Raw genomic sequence first — 17,502 nt, 5'->3', positions numbered from 1 at the left:
TTGGTCCACGCGACAAGCATCATAGCGATAGTACCCTATTTGTTACATGTGATTGGATCCCATGGGTAAATATACTTAATATATTGATACAGTCTTTAAGCTTGCATCTGTGCCATATTCAACTACGCTCGTAGGAAGAGTAAGGTCCGCGGGGCACAACGATCAGTCCTTTGTAACCACGCCCACCTAAACTTTCAGAGCTGCAAGGATCAGCTTCTGGTAGTCCACGACCGCCCGCTCAAGGTCGCGGACGTCAATTGCTTCATTGGCCGAGTGGGCGACGAAGATACTTCCCGGACCGTAGAGATAGCGCTTATGATCACCATCCAACCAAGGGACTGATCCAAAGTTAGTATTGCCTTCTTATCATGCATTGTGGTACTTACCGTCTGTGCCATAGTTGACGGTGATGCAGTCAAAGCCCTTGACATCGCAGTTCATGTCAACAGGACGGTATCCCGCGTTCCGATACTCGAGCTCCACCTTGCCACCGGCCGTCTCCGCGCTCTCAATCACCGGCGCAAGCGCCTTTTCAATTTCCCCCCGCACTTCGAACGGCGAGCCGCCCGCCAGGCGGATCGTGATCGTCGCATTCGCCTTCTCTGCGACAACGTTGCCGGCAGCGCCGCCGAACACGGTGCCGACGTTCAGCGTCGTGTTGCCATACTTGTCGCTCCACGGCAGCTCCGCGCCCTCGACCTTGCCAGCTTCGAGATCGAGTATCCGGCTCAGAACCTTGATGAGGATGTTGTTCGCGCTGACGCCCAGCCACGGGTAGCCCGAGTGCGCGGCCTTGCCAGTCACGTGCACGCGGAAGCCCATGTTGCCCTTGTGGCCGCTGACGAGCTTGTTCTCGGTCGGCTCGCCGAAGAGGACGGCGCTGTAGTTGAGCGGGTTGAGAGAGGAGCCGGAGAAGGTGCGCATGCCGTCGCCGCTCGTCTCCTCGCCGACGACGAAGAGCAGGGACACGTCGTTGGGGTCTAGCGGGGCGCTGCTGTTGGCGAGCAGCGAGATGACGGCCGTGACCTGGGCCGCGAGGGAGCCCTTGGCATCGACGCTGCCGCGTCCGTATATCTTGTCATCCTTGGTGTCGAAGGAATAGGGCAGGTAGGGAGGGACCTATAGATATGGGCGTGAGCAGACTGGACCAGTGCTTCACCAATGGCGGTGCCCGTACGGTGTCTATGTGGCTGGTAACCAGCAGCTTCGTGAATTTTCTGTCACCGGGCCAGGCGAGAATGTTGAACCTTGTGTTCCCTCTCTCTCCAACGCCGACCTTCTGCGTCTCGACGTTGAACCCATTCTCCTTCAGGTACGACACCAGCCACCAGCCGACCTTGTACTCATTGCCGCTGATGGACTCGATCTTGACGATTTCCCGATGCAGCGTCAGGAGCTCATGCAGGGTAGGTAGGGGAAGCAGGTGGGCAGGACTTTGCTTTGCGGCATCGGGAGTGGGGGGGTTCAGCTGCTGCTGCTCCAGCCATTGCAATGGCGATTGCGCCGCTGATGTGAGCGGAGCGGCGAGGGCGAGCAGCGCGGGGATGACGGCTGCAGCGCGCATTCTGGTGGTGAAATGCGGGCGAATGACCCTCGATGAATAGTTTTGCAGTTGTAGATGAAGATGGAGCTTGGGGCGGGCATTAGCTTGAGTCGCGAGATGACGCCAGCGGCTGGGCCCCGAGGCGAGCGGAAGCTCTCCGCCCGCCAAGCCTTGTTTACCACCACCGGCATCGAGCAACGGCGGGGCGGACTCGAGACGTGAGATTCGAGATCGCGCTTCTCACGGGCCCGCAGATGCGGCCTTTGTTCCTGCCGCTTAGAGCCTAGCGCAACGCGGCGACTGTTGCTGCAGGGTGCGCCTGAGAGTGCGGGGCCACGGCAATCCAACCAGCGTCAGAAATTCATTAAGTTCGGCCTTCGCTTCCGTCTTTAGAAACGCTTGACCCTGTCCCCTTTCCAGAATCCCATGACCTCGCCCGTCTCCCCCAACCAATCCCTCACCCCGTCGACGGCCGCCTTCGCCAGTCCCACATTGGCCTTCTTCGCCGCCGCCCCGCTTGGCTCTTGGCCAGGCGCAATGAAGCTGCTTCCCTCGCCCGTAGCGTACTCGCTGCCCATGGTTGGTAGCACGTTCTCTCCGGCGCTGAGAGATACGAAGAGCGCGAAGGGGACCAACCACACGCAAAGCCCAAAGTATGAGGCAATCTCGGTGAATGTTGGAATCGAATAGTCGCGGCTGGTGTTGTACGGGTAGTAGTTTGAGCGAGGAGGGGGCGTCGAGAAGTGGCGGAACCACAGGTAATGGTTGATTAGAACGAGGACTGGAGGGAGTGGCGTTAGCACGCTCGCCGGCCGTGCAATCGGCATCTCGCTCGAGAGGGCCGCGCGACTTACTGCAGGAGACAATGAAGAGCGGATCTGTCAGCTTGACAATGGGGAAGCGGCGCAGGTTTTGCGCATAGACAATGTGGGAGACCATGCTCAGGACGCTCAGACTGAGGGGGAAGCTGTCGACGAGCCAGAGGAGGAGCTGCAAGACCATGACGGCGTAGATCATGCGCGTGAGCAGCTTCTTTGCCAAGACGGTGTGCTCCTCGACGAGTTCCGAAAGATAGTACAGGCCCGAGGCTAGAGGCGACAGAAAAGTCGGGGTCAGCTAGGCTGCCTTTAATGCACGCGACCAGGGGAGAGGTGGACATACCAATGGCCAAGGTGAGGAAGCCAAAGCCCAGGATGAGGCCCAGGTAGCCCACAAGCGGTAACACCCACATGCTGCCTTCGGTGCGGGAAGAGAGCGTGGGAGAGAAAGGCAAAGAACGTGAGATGGGGAGAGCGAGCGAGGAACGGCGCGAGGTGGCCTTGAGCGACGGCTGACGTCGCCAGCTTGCGCGAGAGATGCGACTCGCTCGGCCATCTTATCTGATCCGCGCCGAGTCAGCGTGCCGGCGCTGAACACCAAACTTTTGGGCCTCGCTGTCGGCACCGTCGCTCCCCGCAATTCGCTGCCGTCTGCCTCCATAATCGCCCTTGCATCAGACGCCGTCTTCAGGCCGCCCTTGCCGCCCGTGAAATAGTCGTGAAGACAGGCTGCGCGCAGCCAAAACGCAACCATGTCGCGCCCCGAAGACATTCTGTATGTACACACCACCCCCCAGGTTCCCCGGCCATCGCCTCGCTAAGACTCTCTCACACAGCCCGCCAGACCTCTTCTACAATGACTCCGAGTCCCACAAGTACACGACGTCCTCGCGTATTCAGCACATCCAAGCCTCCATGACGAAGCGCGCGCTCGAACTCCTCGACCTGAGGCGACCTTCCTTCATCCTCGATGTCGGCTGCGGCTCCGGGCTCTCGGGGCAGATCTTGTCGTCGACGGACCCGTCCGAGGGCGGTCCGCACACGTGGATCGGCATGGACATCTCGCCGTCGATGCTGGGCGTGGCGCTGGAGCGCGAGGTTGAGGGCGACCTGTTTCTGGCCGACGCCGGCCAGGGTGTGCCCTTCCGGCCCGGCACCTTCGATGCCGCCATCAGCATCTCGGCCGTCCAGTGGCTGTGCAACGCCGAGAGCAGTGAGGAGACGGCCCAGGGCCGCCTGAGCCGCTTCTTCGGCGGGCTGTACGCGAGCTTGCGGCGTGGCGGCCGTGCCGTCTGCCAGTTCTACCCCAAGAACGACCAGCAGAAGGGCATGATCAGCCAAGCCGCCATCCGCGCCGGCTTCGGCGCAGGTTTGCTCGAGGATGATCCGGGCACCAAGAGCGCCAAGACGTACCTCGTCCTGACCGTCGGTGGCGGTGATCTGGAGGGAGATATCACGGGCGTTGTCAAGGGAATGGACAATGTCGACGTGATGGATTCAAGGAAGAGGAAGTCGCAGATGAGGAAAGGAGACGACAAGAAGGGAAGCAAAGCGTGGATCATGAGGAAGAAGGACCAGATGGAGAGGAAGGGCAAGGTTGTCAAGGCCTCGTCCAAATACACGGGCAGAAAGAGAAGGATTCAGTTCTAGGCGCTGGGCTGGGGACAAGAAAGTCTACGCCAAGTCGTCCATGGGAACAGTTGGTATTCAAGGTCTCGCACGAGATATACCCGGTGTGCATTTGCGGCGTTTGAGGAAGGACGGCGTCATGGATATAAAAATGGAAGATATCACTCTGCACGATGCGAGCTATGTACGGCTAGAAATACACCTATATGCCACAGCCTCCCATGCAGCCCGGTCTAACGCGTCTAGTACCTTAAACCTACAATTTTAGATCTGCTCCTCCATCTTGGTCAGGATGGCCTTGGTGTACTCGTGGGTCGAGGCACTGCCGCCCATGTCACGGGTCCTGGTCTTGCTGTATGGGGGTTAGCTCTGCTGGATATCACTGGGGCAGCGGAAATACTCACCCCTCGGCGATGACGTCGTAGACGGCCTTGGAGATGCGGTTGGCATGGTCATCAAGACCCAGGTGCCTGAGGAGCATGGAGCCGGACAGGATCATGGCGGTAGGGTTGGCCTGGTCCTTGCCCTTGATGTCGAGACCGACGTGACGGCAGCCGGGCTCGAAGACGGCAACATCGCGGCCCATGTTGCAGCCGGGAACAATGCCAGGACCGCCGACCAGACCAGCGCCAATGTTGGACAGGATGCCACCGTACAGGTTGGGCATGACCATGACGTCGAACTGCTGGGGACGCGAGACACACTGCATGGAGGCATTGTCGACGATCATGTCATTGGTCTCGAGGGTGGGGTAGTCCTCGGCGACCTTCTTGAAGGTGTTCCGGAAGAGACCATCGGCGAGCTTCATGATGTTGGCCTTGTGGATGACGGTGACCTTCTTCCTGTTGTTGGCGAGAGCAAAGGCAAAGGCAAACTTGGCAATGCGCTCAGACTTGGCGCGGGTGATGATCTTGAGCGACTCGACGACACCGGGAACGGACTGGTGCTCGAGGCCGGAGTACTCGCCCTCGGTGTTCTCACGGATGATGCACAGGTCGACGTTCTTGTGGCGGGTGTCATAGCCGGGGATGTTCTTGATCAGCACAATGGAGGCGTAGATGTCGAGCTCCTGGCGGAGGGCGACGTTGAAGGACTGGTGGCCGGAGCGCTCGACGGGGGTGTGCAAGATACCTATCAATGGTAAGCGTGGAGGGTTCGTGTGGGCCACGGGGCGGGCGTTGGGGGCGGCGGACCCTTGAGACCAAGCTTGTTGCGCTTCAGCGAGGCGATGGACTCGCGGAAGAGGTCCTCGCTGTGCTTGTTGCCAGAGTCAACGCCGGAAACATCGACCTGCTCCCACTCAATGGGGACGTTGTCGGCCTTGAAGATCTGCTTGACGCTCTCCGAGACCTCGGCACCGACACCGTCACCGGGGATCAGGGTGACGGTGTACTTGCCGCCGAACTTGGTGGGCTTGAAGATGTCGCTCTGGACGGTCGCGAAGGAGCGGGTGGCAGGCGAGGCGCCGCGCAGGAGGGTCTATTTGAAAGAGCGCATTAGCCTGGACAGAGGACTTGGCGCAGCCGGCGGGCGCGGGCGGCGCGGGCGGTGCGGGCGAGAGAAGGTACCTGGGCGGTGCGCTGAGAGCTCCGGGCCAGCATGATGACGGATTGGAGAGCGGAGAGGGGGGATGCTGGGATGGCGGCGGACGGGGGCCTGGTGTTGGTTGCAGCGGAGGTGCAGAAGCAAAAGCTGGGCGCTGCCAACCCGGATCGCTTTCGGCCAGCCTTCGGCAACGGGCGCGGGACGTCAGAACCTGGTCACGAGCCGACTTTTCTCCCGCTCCATCCCGCGGTTCGCGTTTTCGCATTATTATTCCCAACACCCAGTGGACAACTGCGAGGGACGGCGTGGCGGGGCGGCGCGGCCGGGCGCCGTCACCGTCTCGACCGCCGCATCGTCCGTCGCCTGCACCCGCGCCTTCTCGTGGCTGGAGGTGCAGCAGCCTTTGCCATAGATACGTATCATCTCCGAGTTGGCCCGACATCGGATATCGACGAAGCATCTGCGGGGCAACCCCAGATACAACCCGGCCCATTCAGCCCATCCAGTCGCCGGCAGTGAACAGCAAGCTGTACAGAACAAAAGCACCAACCTGCCGCCGCAACGAAACGTGTTCCCGTGTCAACGAAGCCAGAATCCACGTTCGGGCGTTTGCTCCAAGTGCCTATGTCGTAAGTCTATACGTATTGAAGAGGAGACAAGCCAGGGACAATCGAAACTTTATCCGTGCCGACGCTGACGGGCGTGATAAGCCAAACATTCACCGCAAGGCGGTGGAAACAACGACACGAAAGCAAAGCACGACATCACGGGGGCACGATGCCCCCATGCACATAGTTCGTCGCCAAACACCATGGTCCTAGCTTCTCATTCGAACGAAAGCTCCACCTTCGAAGATGCGGACGAAACTAAAAACACGCCATTGAACCCGGCACACCGGTGACCACGGAATAAGGCGTTGACGGTGGTTTGCGGATCCCACCCATATTTCCACTCAACGCACCGTGGCAGCTTCTTCGGGCCATTTCATACCGATATCAACGTGTTCGACGGTGTAATGGGGTAGCCAACGAGATTCTGTGACGGCACTCGTGGAATTTCTTCGGTTGTCAACAAAAGGCGATTCAATATAGCCTCATGATTGGATAACCCGTTACACCGTCAAGCACGATACTGTGAAGGTGTCCTGCTCAGGCCAATTTCGCTGCCTTGGCAGACTCGTGCGGATCGTGACCCACCGGATAGGAGGGGGAAAGCCCCCCTGGACCAGGCATGCTTGTTGAGCCTATGGGCTTTTTCCAGATGCTCGGCAGGGTCGAACGGCATGTCTGTGCATGATGCGGGCAACGGAGTTCCTCACCGGGTCGAGAACAGGGTTGGGGAACGCGGAGAAGGCAAGAAAGCCGGCCGTTTGTGCCATACGGAAGGACGCTGGCATTCTTCTTCGGCACATGCCGGGCAGCGGTCGGACCGATGTTCAAATCAGCATGTGGACAGATGATAGGATAGAGATCTCTTGGTCCGGGTCTGGCCCTTGCGATCCCAGGCTGCTGTCACGTTCGTCCCGGCCGGCGGACGTGCCACTGCGCGTTTCGGAACGGTGGGGAGTCAGAGGTGCACTGCCCACGTAGGTAAATCACTGTCATGGACCGGGAATCAAGGCAGCGCGGAAGCTTGTCTGGTGGAGCCCGTGGGAAAGAAACTTGGTCAACCGGTCGGAGATACGGGTGTTCCTGCGTCTCGACCGTGCCGCCCGTCCAGCCCCACTCCCGCCCTTCAGCCTTGCAGCAGCCCCATTCTTCCACATTGGCCACGTCAAGCCTGTCCAAGATTGTGCTTCACGCTGAGCATTGGCAGAGTGACGGTCATTTTTACGTCTATCTATGAGGGTGCCAGGCTATGAACAACACTATCAACAACGCCGGATATCCATTACATTCCTCGTTCAGCTCTACTCGAACCTTAAGAACATAGCTCGCTCTATGTACCGGGGAGACCGCTTGGGATACACATTACAAAAAACAAAAGAACCAACGCTAACTCAAAACCTACATATCGTCGTCCCTTAGACCATGTTTCTCTCGTCAAACTTCACCTGATGCTTCTCGTCATGTTCCCCCCTGATCTCTCGCACCTCCTCGACCACCGTCTGGCCCTCGCTCTTTTCACCGTCCATGCCAAGCTCGTGCTTGTTGAACGGGAAAAGCGTGTCCTTCTTCGGCGGCGGCTTCACGTTGGCAAACTCCCAGATGTTGATGGTGATGTCGCGCCCGAGAATCTCGATGGCGGGCGTGACGATTGGCAATGACAGCAGAATGATGCCGTAGCAAGTCACCCCGACGAGGAGGGCATTCAGCCAGTAGACAAAGTCTTGGTGGGCAAGGGTCACGAGGAGCCATGAGCCCCAGCTCCAGAAGACAAAGCCGTGGATGAGGTAGATGGTGAAGATGTGCGGGAAAACCCAAACCAGCACCGGGAACGACAAGATCTTCTGCACCACAGTCGACAGCTCCACAATGGCCTGCATGCCGACTGCGAAGAGAAGCATGTTGAAGCGAGGCTCGTAGTAGTTGGGGTACGCATAGCGCTCCGTCTGCACAATGGGGAGACCAGTCTCCTGGTCCGGGTGGATTCCGTTCTCATGCGTGGTGAAGTTGAAGCTGACCCACTGTGGCAGAAGGTTCATCGTGAAACCAATCAGAGTCATGAAGGTGCAGAAACCGATCAACGGGTAGTACGCCAAGGGACGTGGGTACAGGTACTTCCGCCACTTGTACGTGATGTCCAGGTCGGTGAGCATGAGACCCAGCCAGAAGAAGCTGCCCCAATTCCTTGCGTACCAGTTTTGCAGGACGCAGAATGCGTAGTAGCCAAAGCGTTTCCAGGGTGTCTTGATCTCGCGGATGACAATCGCTCCGAGCAATACAATCCAGGATCCCTGCAACTGCACGGCAATGGTCCAGAGGACACCAGTGCAGTAATTGAACGTAATCTGCGGCACGGCATTGGGGATGAGATAGACGAGCTCGAGAATCTCGCTGATGAAATGGCCCGCGGAAGGAAACTTGGCCACGTAACCCCAGGTGGACCAGGACACCGAAGGCACGTACTCGAGGTACTTGGTCGCACCGACGTCGATGAAGAAGTACTCCAGAAGGACCATGGCAGTGACGGGGATCATGAGACGCGGCGCACGCTTGACGGCACGCTCTGCAATGACCTCCAACTTGCCTTCGCGGAAATACCTCGCGGACAAGAAGCGGGTCGAAGTCGTGAAGAAGACACCGAGCCACATCTGGTTCATGATGAACGGGGAGATGAGCTTCTCCGCCCAAAGCTCGCTGGGATAGTGGACAAAGGCTCCTGGAATGACCACGGCCGGCACGTAAGTCAGGTGGAAATGGATCAAGGTGACGAATATCGAACAAAGCGCAACCAGCCCGGCCAAATAGTCAACACGGGCCTTTTTCGCGGTGGGAATCTTGTCAGCAGCTTTAGCATCACCCGCAATCGTGGTGGTCTTGAGGGGATGCTCTTTGGGCTCTTCGGCCACCTCCTTGACTCTGGCAGCTCCGAATCCCTTTTCCCTGTTCTTTGGCGACCATGGTGCTGGGGAGGATGGTGACTTGGGCGAGAGAGGGGACATGGGAGTTCTGGGCACGAGCGTCTGCGCGGAATCCCTGGCCGAATCTGGAAGCGCAAATTCTGGCATAGCACTGTCGTCGGTGTAGACCACGGCATTCCTTAGCGACGAGGCTCTGGTCGAAGTCGGAGGGTAAAAAGATGGGTCGGGAGCCCCGTTCGGCAAATTCGGCGTCGAGGAAACAGGACTTATCAAATCGTCGTCATATCTGCCAAGATATTCCCTGCTCTCATAGCGGGGCAGTGGAGTTGAGGTTCCCGATGCGGACGGAGTAAAGTCCGAGCGTCGGGGAGGCGCTTCGGCGCTGTTCTTCTTGTCCGGGGTCGAAGGTCGCGTTTGGTTGAACGGTGTTGTGCTACTGGACGCAATGATGCTGGGTTCGGTGGATCGATAGGCGGGAGCCGGGGAGGAACGATCCGAGTCCGATGCAGACTCTTTCGGCTGGCCGTGGCCAGCGGGGGCTTGCTTGCCGACCGCCTTCTTCACAAAGGCATGGATCAACAGGAACGTCGAGAACACGGCCATGATGACGGACATCCAAATGGGCGCAGTGAGCAGGCCGCCACGGGGGTCGTGATACTTCCACTTCACCGTAGCATTGGTGTGGTAAGGGGAGACCAGCCGAAGGCTCATGTCGTTCATGGAACAGGCATCCTCGAAGGTACATCTGGCGTCAAACTCGTCGTGTTGCTCGTCCGTCATGGTTGACGTGTTGAAAAACATGCGCATCCAGCCGACATTGGCAGCAGACCGCCAGTTTGGGGGACCCTCCATGGCGTAAGTGTTGCCGATGGACCAGTGGCGGAAGTACAAGGGCGAGGGGGTCATGGGGACAGAGCCGTGCTTCTTCTTGGTCACGGTGCGACTGTTGTTCTGACCGACAAAGTAACGGACCTCCTTGTCGGTCCAGTCGATGCGAAACTCCATGAAGTCTTGCGGCGAAGCGGTGCCGTTGGCCAGCGAGCTGTTGCCGAGGACGGTGTAGTTGATGCCCAGGTCACGGTCCGGCCACTCGCCCTGCATCAGGGTGTTGACCCAGGCATTGGCGTAGGAGTCGGTGTTCATGACGTTGATCTCGAGAGACTCGCTCTCGTTGAACTGCAGCCTCATGGTCATGGAGCTGCCGCCGGCATTGATGGCGGGGCCGCGCATAAGGGAGCGGAAGGAGCCGTATTGGATATCGCGGCGCTTGGATCTGACGCTGCCGCCATTGACAACGTGGGCGTCAGTGTACGGGTCGCAGACGAGGCCGAGCGAGGTGCCATTGGTGACGTTGCTGGCAATGGTGTAGTTGGCGATGACATTGTCGGGGAGGGCGCCCTGGCGGAACTTGCTGTTCCAGCTCTTCTCCGACTTGTGCTCGAAGTTCTCGAGCACGAAGTGGTCCAGGTCCGAGGTCTCGTTGAAGTACTGGATCAGAGACTCGGTGAAGAGGTCGCCGGTGATGTCGTCGTAGAAGCCGCACGAGCAGCCGGCGTCAGCGGCGGCGACAGTGCTGGCCGGAAAGAGAAGGCCAACGGCGGCGGCCGCGAGGCAGAACCGCATGGTGGAGGAGGCCATGTGAAGGACGGCACGGCAAGGAAGTGAGAGAGAACGAGCGCGCACCCAGCCCGTGGAAAGGCGGGTTGCAGGGCGTTTAATGGTGCTCCCGGCCAGAAGAGGAAGCAGGGCGCGGCCTCAGCGGCCGGAGCAGCGCTGGAAAGGGCGGGCCAGCACAGGCGGATCGGCCGCCCACTGTCGATGCAAGCATAGCGGCGCGACAGAAAGGCCTCACAGAGATTTGGGTAGCAGCCGCGGCGCGCGTCCTGGCAGCGTGGGCCCTGGTCCTTGCGCAGCGCATGCAGCTGGCGCAGGCGGCCGTCAGGTACCTGGCTTGGCGCCGTGTGCAGGAGGCGAAGCTTCGAGCTGGCGGCCGTCGTATCGGCAGACGGGCCAGGCTGATGAGGGCTGCATGCCAAGCTGGCGGTGATTGATGGCCGTGGTGGAGGGCGCGTCCGGCATCTCGTTGCCCGGCGTGGCCGTGCGCCGGGCGGCCCGACTCCTGGCAGCGACTCGCGGCGCAAGCGAGGCGTCGGTGGCGGCGGCAGGCGGTGGGTGGTGGTGGGCAGTGGGCGGTGGGTGGTGGAGATGGCGTGCGTGGATGGCACGGGCGAGATGGGCTTGATTGATGGCGGCGCGACAGGCGGATGATCGGCGCACGACAGGGAGCGTGGCCGCGGCCGGTCTGCCTGCCTGCCTGCCCGCCTGTCTGCCCGCCTGTCTGCCTGTCTCGCTCCTGCTGCCCGCCGCCCATGCCATGCACCACCCGCCCACCATGGCCCAGCAGCAGACAAGCAGCAGCCAGCCGATCCCACGCAGACGACGAGCCCGGCGCGCTCGCGACAGCGCCGCCCGCCTCTGCCTGCAGTCGCCGCCGGATCCCCCGCGCCCGGCCGTCCGCCTATCAGCGCCGCCCGCATGGCCACTTCCTCATTTCCAATATTGCAAGTGCAGCGACACGCAAGGCGGCAGGCCCGCCGTCGCGCAGCCGTGCAGACGCCGGCCAGGAGGCCATCGTGAGAACAGGGCCGTGCTCCCGCGGCCCTGCCTTGATGCCCCGAGCCCACCCTGGTCCGCCGCCCGCCATGGCGATGATGAGAAATTTACCGATGCATGGAAGCCGCCCTGGCCCACTGCCCGGTGCGACCCATCCTCAATTCAAGAGCGGCCTTGCCAATTCGGGCCCATATCTTCTCCCCAAGCCTACCCACCGAACGCCGCAGACCGAGCTTCTGGCAATCGTTCGTTTCCGCCGACTCGTGCCCTCGCCCAGCACCGGCCCGTCGCTCTCTTGCTATTTCTTCTCCGTTTCCGCTTGCATTTCCTGAAGAGCCACTGTCGTTTCCGCCTGTTGCCCAAACCAGTCCTGCTCCCGCCATGGCTGACAACAAGGACTTCACCGTCACCATCGAGGAGGAGCAGCACCACGACAAGTCGTTCTACAGTTCCTCGTCGTCCGATGGAGGCCTGCCCGAACAACCCGCCAGGCCCGGCTTTCTGGCCCGCCTGTCCGAGTTTGTGACCGAGTGGACTCCCTTCTGCCTGGTCCTCTCCTACTTTGTCTTCTCGGTGTGCATCTACATGGTCGCCACCCACAAGTGGATTGGCATCTTCTGGTTTATCTATCTGGCCACCAACTTCTACATCTCCGCCTCCACCGTCATCGAAGCTTTCCTCAGCCTCTCCCCGGTCCGCGATGCCCGCAGGGCCGTTGCCAAAGCCGAGGAGAAGGGCTGGAACTTCCCAACGCCTGACGCCAACCTGCCGATCATCGACATCCTGATTGTCGCCTATCTCCCTAACGAGAAGGACATCATCATGGACCGCGCTCTGCACGCGCTGACCAAGATCGTGTACCCCATCGACAAGATCAGGATCAACATCCTGTACAACACGCCGAAGCCGATTGAGCCGCTCGAGACGGAGCTGCGCGAGCTGCAGTCCAAGTTCCCTCAGCTCCGCGTCATCAAGGTGCCCAAGTCCACTTCCAAAGCCGACAACCTCAACTACTTCTTCACCCTCGACACGGGCTCCGACGTCATTGCCATCTACGACTGCGACCACTACCCTCACCCGCATGGGCCGCGCTGGGCTGCCGAGCGCTTCTGCCAGGACTCGACCGTGGACATTGTCCAGGGCCGCTGCGTGGTCTTCAACTCCAAGGACTGCGTGCTGGCGAGCATGATTGCTGTCGAGTTTGACAAGATCTACGCCGTCTCGCATCCCGGCCGCGCTACCATGTGGGAGTTCGGTCTGTTCTGCGGGTCCAACGGCTACTGGCGCGCGTCGCTGCTCAGGGATCTAAGAATGGACGGCGACATGCTCACTGAAGACATCGACTCTGCATTGAGAGCTGTGTCACGTGGCGCCAACACGGTCCACGACTTGAATGTTGTGTCGTATGAGCTCGCCCCCACCACCCTCGCGTCTTTCTGGAAACAGAGGCTGCGGTGGGCGCAGGGTTGGACGCAGGCGAGCATCAAGCATTGCAAGCTTGCGTACAACAAGTCGCCCGAGGGCTCACCTCGAAGGCCCAAGGTCCGCTTCGGGCTCTTCTCCCTCCTGTTGATCCGCGAGCTCAGCTACTACCTCGTCACGCAGTACACCTGCCTGGTGTTCGGCTTTGTCATCACCAAATGGCCGCGCGACCCGATCCAGCTCGCGAAGCTCATCTGGTTCACGTTCCCGGTCTCGGTCTGGTTCTTCATCATCACGTACGTCTCCCCTCGCAGCGGGCTAGCCTGGCCTGGCCCGCGCGATAATCCTGGATTTTCATCGGCTAACCCCGCTGCAGTATTGCGTGTCTCATTGCGACGTTGTGGATCACAGCGCGCGTGCGGTCGGAGTTTGTCAACCTGCGGATGATCGTGATGTTCTCCGTACTGTACCCGTTCTATCTGGTGCTGAACGCCACGATCGGGTTGTACGGAAATGCGCGCCAGCTGGTGAATTACAACAACTGGAACCCCACGGCACGGTCGTAGCGGAGGGGATCGGAGGGTAGCGGCGCCGCGGGGGAGGCTCGCTTGCGGCGCGGACAGCACAGCTGCATGCAGCCACGGCCCCCTGCGCAATGCATTGCATTTATGTACACATTTCCTTTTCTACACGTTGGTGCGTGGAGTCGGCGGATTTTTAGACGGACTTGGGGAATACCTGCGGCGAAGCTGGGCGCACACACACTACTGCACATACACGCAACTAGATGCTTGCTACTGCTTATCCTCGCGATAAGCCTAATGGATGGACGATCATGCTTGGACGACGCTACAGACACGGCTGGACGCAAGAGGCTTTAGCTAGTGAACGAGAATATTTTTATCAAGACGCACGCCGTCCTTCCCGTCTCTTGGGACGTGTCGTTGGGATGGATGATCCCGGCCAAATGACGTTTAGCTTGGCAGCTGCACCATCAACCAAGCGGCACGGCCGTTTCTGGCCGGGGGGCGACTGCGGGTTCCACAAGGGAAATTTTTAGGATCTCGCACGACAGAGGAGATGTGGGGAGACAACAGGGGCTACAGGGCGGGGCTGACGACCCCGGCGTGCAAAAAGGGAGTGTTAGTTTTGCGTCGAACTGACACAAAAACGGCCCTTCGCGCAATATCTTCGAGGGAAATGACAGCCCGTAAGGCGGACACGAGCGTCAGGTGAGCGTGATGATAAAATTTGTAGAACGACGAACCTCCCTGGATTCAGCGGGCTTTTTTTTCCTTGGCCCTCATCAACATCAGAGGCCGGCGGCAGATGGAGCCGGCCTGGGCGCGTTGCGGTGAAATTGGAACAGGTGCCAGGTGTGCCTCGAGCGGTGGCGTGCACCCACGATCATGGAAGGCTCGACGTCGCGGCGGGCAACGGCGGCGAAAGGGGCAACCATCGACCAAGAACAGAGGCCGAAAGAAGGACTGACTACTGCAAGGCGCCGGGATGCGTGTGCTGAATGAAAGAAGTATTCATGGCGTGGCGCTGCAGTGTTTTCGCGGTCCCGGCGACACGGCAGGTAGCGTGCATGAGGCGCCAGGCCCAGCGTCCAGCGTCCAGCGTCCAGCGTCCATGGTCCATGGTCCAGCGCCCAGCGCCTCATCGCTCCGCGCCCAGCTGGAGCCGCGATGGCGCAAAAACGATAGATAACCTTGCCCGGGTCGGGAAAGAAGCTTGCGCGGTGGGGGGAACCGCGGCGGCGGCGGCAACTGGGATCGGAAGAATTCGCCGGGCGTCGGGACATGGGCGTGCGATTGGGGAGGAGGTCGAGTGGTTGCCGGGTAGTACGTGGTAGAGCGTTGTTGACGGCAGGACCGGGGCCCCTGTCGCACGGGTCGGGGGCTGAGCCAGGCGGGCGGGAGAGGCTTATCGGCTGAAACGCTTAGTACCACCGCAGCGTGCTAGGTAGGGAAGGAAGGCCTGGCGACGCACGGAAGCTAGAGGAAAAACGAAAAATGGCTATCAGGCACCGCAACCCCGATCAGATCGCGCCGGAGCCAGCTCAGCGACGTGGGTATCTATTACCTACGTAGTGTCTCGACCTGGCCTGCCCACTGCGCGCGCCGTCGACCTCTTCCCGGCCTGACGATCCAAGCGCCCTCCACGAGGCGCGCCCTGCTGTCCCGGCCCTACCCCTGTCCGTGGTGCCCTTGCCGCGCCGCCCGGGCCCCTCGATGTCCTCGATGCCCTTCCATCATTATTGCCCGGCCCATCTGCCTTGGCGACATGATGCCTGTCCGGGCCGTGCAGCCCAGCCTGCCTGCTGCGAGATGCGCCCGCCGACGATAAAGTTCAGAAGCGCTCTGGCGGCCATGGCCAGCAGCGCTCTCTGCCAGACGACATTCCTCTTTGGCCCCTCCCGCAGAGCACGCAGACAGCAAGCAATCGACCATCCAACATGGGCCTCCCGACCACGCGCGTGAGCGAGAAGGACGCCGCCGATGACGCCGCCACCGCCGCCCCAGCCGTTGCCGACGTTCGCCGCAAGTCTCTGCTGCAATCCCTTGTCTCATCCAGCTCCCCGCCGTCGCTGTTGCCCGAGCACGACTGGCTCCTCGGCGTCCGCGGCTTCCTCGTTATCCAGTCCTTCGTCTGGGTCTTCCTGACCGTCTTCGCGCCGGCCACGGTCAAGGGCGCTGCCAACACCGATGGCCCGCTCTACCAAATCATTCTCCGCAAGGTCTTCTCCGTGCTCTTCTGGAACGAGTCTCTCATCTACTCGTTTATCGTCCTGCTCTCGGCGCGGACCATCTGTCTCCCGTTCCTGGTGGAGTCGACTCGCCAGATGGTCGCCAGCCAGGTGTTCCGCCGCGGCATCCGCCTCTGGATACCCACCGCCGTGGCTTTCGGGCTCTCGACAGTCGTCCTCAACCAGATCGGGCTCGGCTACATCGATGATTTCAAGACCCGCACCGGCAACGTGACGATTGAGACGCCGGAGCGGATTCAGAACTTCCTCAACTGGTTCAACTCCATGTTCGAGATCTTCTGGGTGAACAAGAACTACGCGACGCAGATGGGCAGCCTGGCCTTTCCGTCACAGACGCTCTTCACCGTCAGCATCGTCTTCGTGCAGAGCTACACGGTGTACATGACGATGGTCTGCATCCCGTACACGCGCAACTCGTGGCGCGTCAAGGCGTTTTTGTTCTTCATCGCGACGGCGTGGTGGGTGCAGTCGTGGGCGTGGTACTCGGTCACGGGCGTGCTGCTCGCCGACGTGGTCATGAACATGGACTTCAAGGCGAAGGCGCTGCGCGGCATCCCGCTGCGCGTGCCGGGCATCGGGCCCATGCGCTGCCCGTCGTATATTGCATATGCCGCGCTGCTGATCGCAGGGCTCGTGATGGAGTACCTGTGGACCGCTTGGCGACCGCAGTACGAGAACGCCGAGCTGAAGGGCCACACGGGCCTGTACAACGCGGGATCGCTCAATGACGGACTGGACCTGACGCAGCCGCTGGCGCGCGACGACAACTACCTGGTGATCGTGGGCTTCATGCTCATGCTGGAGACGTCGGACGTGCTGCAGTGGATTTTCAAGAACCCGCTGTTCACGTACCTGGGGCGTCGCTCTTTCAGTAGGCTCTCTCTCTCTCTCTCTCTCTTCCTTTCCCTCTTTCGAGGCTCTTGCGGGCAGCTAACAGGACGGCGGCGACAGGCTACTTCCTCATCCAGGCGACGGTCATCTACACCGCTGGCATCAAGCTGTTTCTCCACCTGCGGATCGACAAGAACTGGCCGGAAGGCGCAAGTAACATTGTGTGCTTGGCGGTGTGCCTGGTCACGGTGGTGCCGGGAGCGGAGCTTTTCTACCGGGTGGTCGACTACCCGAGCCAGGTGCTGGCGCGGGTGGCATGGGACTTCATGACAGAGTAGCGGGCATTGGTGTTGAGAATGGGCGGAGGGCGCACGGAGCCGGGGGCGGAGCGTGGAAGGCATCCGGGCGCGTACTGTTACACGGTAGTGCAGAGTAGAGGGTAGTATCCATTGCAGCGACTATCGAAACGCATTGACGACATTTGTCTCCGGCCGATCTCTCGCTTGCTCGAGTCGCGGAGACGGAGGCTTTTTGGAGTCGGCTATCTGCTATCTCGACCCAAGCGCGCGCTCTAGGCCGCAAGGGGTAATGCGAGCAGCAGGACCCACCTTCCCCTATACGGACGCGCCCTGTTGCGGTATAGCAGGCAGGCTTCAGGGCGACCTTACGGCCCAGCGCGGCGTCACCGCATCGCCTGCTAATCCGCTTCGATGGGGGATCTGCGGCGATGTTCCGCATGCAATCGTGTACAGACCCTTCTTCTTCAGCTGGCCCACCTTCACATGGCGTGCGCCACCGGCCGTGG

At 60.5% G+C, this 17,502-nt stretch overlaps 7 protein-coding genes across 7 annotated transcripts; 3 read left to right on the top strand and 4 right to left on the bottom strand.

Annotated features, from left to right (window-relative positions):
• Positions 1-186: 186 nt before the first annotated feature.
• Positions 187-1,564, bottom strand: BKCO1_3800047 (acetylornithine deacetylase; the record flags this gene model as incomplete). Its single annotated transcript, XM_020275257.1, has 3 exons — positions 187-338; positions 387-1,119; positions 1,178-1,564. 3 exons carry the CDS (start codon positions 1,562-1,564, stop codon positions 187-189), a joined length of 1,272 nt encoding a protein of 423 aa, XP_020128680.1.
• Positions 1,565-1,932: 368 nt separating this feature from the next.
• BKCO1_3800046 (uncharacterized protein) lies at positions 1,933-2,774 on the bottom strand (the record flags this gene model as incomplete). Its single annotated transcript, XM_020275256.1, has 3 exons — positions 1,933-2,324; positions 2,398-2,631; positions 2,705-2,774. The coding sequence occupies 3 exons, from the start codon at positions 2,772-2,774 to the stop codon at positions 1,933-1,935; spliced, it is 696 nt and encodes a 231-aa protein (XP_020128679.1).
• A 339-nt stretch (positions 2,775-3,113) lies between these two features.
• BKCO1_3800045 (methyltransferase bud23) lies at positions 3,114-4,011 on the top strand (the record flags this gene model as incomplete). The annotated part of the gene is made up of 2 exons (XM_020275255.1): positions 3,114-3,136; positions 3,198-4,011. 2 exons carry the CDS (start codon positions 3,114-3,116, stop codon positions 4,009-4,011), a joined length of 837 nt encoding a protein of 278 aa, XP_020128678.1.
• Positions 4,012-4,254: 243 nt separating this feature from the next.
• On the bottom strand, positions 4,255-5,591 carry BKCO1_3800044 (isocitrate dehydrogenase; the record flags this gene model as incomplete). The annotated part of the gene is made up of 4 exons (XM_020275254.1): positions 4,255-4,342; positions 4,395-5,121; positions 5,184-5,469; positions 5,559-5,591. 4 exons carry the CDS (start codon positions 5,589-5,591, stop codon positions 4,255-4,257), a joined length of 1,134 nt encoding a protein of 377 aa, XP_020128677.1.
• A 1,967-nt stretch (positions 5,592-7,558) lies between these two features.
• Positions 7,559-10,696, bottom strand: BKCO1_3800043 (glycoside hydrolase family 16 protein; the record flags this gene model as incomplete). Its single annotated transcript, XM_020275253.1, has 1 exon — positions 7,559-10,696. One exon carries the CDS (start codon positions 10,694-10,696, stop codon positions 7,559-7,561), a length of 3,138 nt encoding a protein of 1,045 aa, XP_020128684.1.
• A 1,356-nt stretch (positions 10,697-12,052) lies between these two features.
• On the top strand, positions 12,053-13,659 carry BKCO1_3800042 (glycosyltransferase family 2 protein; the record flags this gene model as incomplete). Its single annotated transcript, XM_020275252.1, has 2 exons — positions 12,053-13,389; positions 13,470-13,659. 2 exons carry the CDS (start codon positions 12,053-12,055, stop codon positions 13,657-13,659), a joined length of 1,527 nt encoding a protein of 508 aa, XP_020128683.1.
• A 1,895-nt stretch (positions 13,660-15,554) lies between these two features.
• BKCO1_3800041 (uncharacterized protein) lies at positions 15,555-17,035 on the top strand (the record flags this gene model as incomplete). The annotated part of the gene is made up of 2 exons (XM_020275251.1): positions 15,555-16,737; positions 16,818-17,035. 2 exons carry the CDS (start codon positions 15,555-15,557, stop codon positions 17,033-17,035), a joined length of 1,401 nt encoding a protein of 466 aa, XP_020128682.1.
• Positions 17,036-17,502: the final 467 nt, after the last annotated feature.

This window comes from Diplodia corticola, assembly GCF_001883845.1.
Source record: "Diplodia corticola strain CBS 112549 chromosome Unknown scaffold38, whole genome shotgun sequence".
NCBI lineage: Eukaryota > Fungi > Ascomycota > Dothideomycetes > Botryosphaeriales > Botryosphaeriaceae > Diplodia > Diplodia corticola.
Note: the sequence above shows the minus strand (reverse complement) of the source record. Positions and strands in the feature narration are given on the sequence as shown.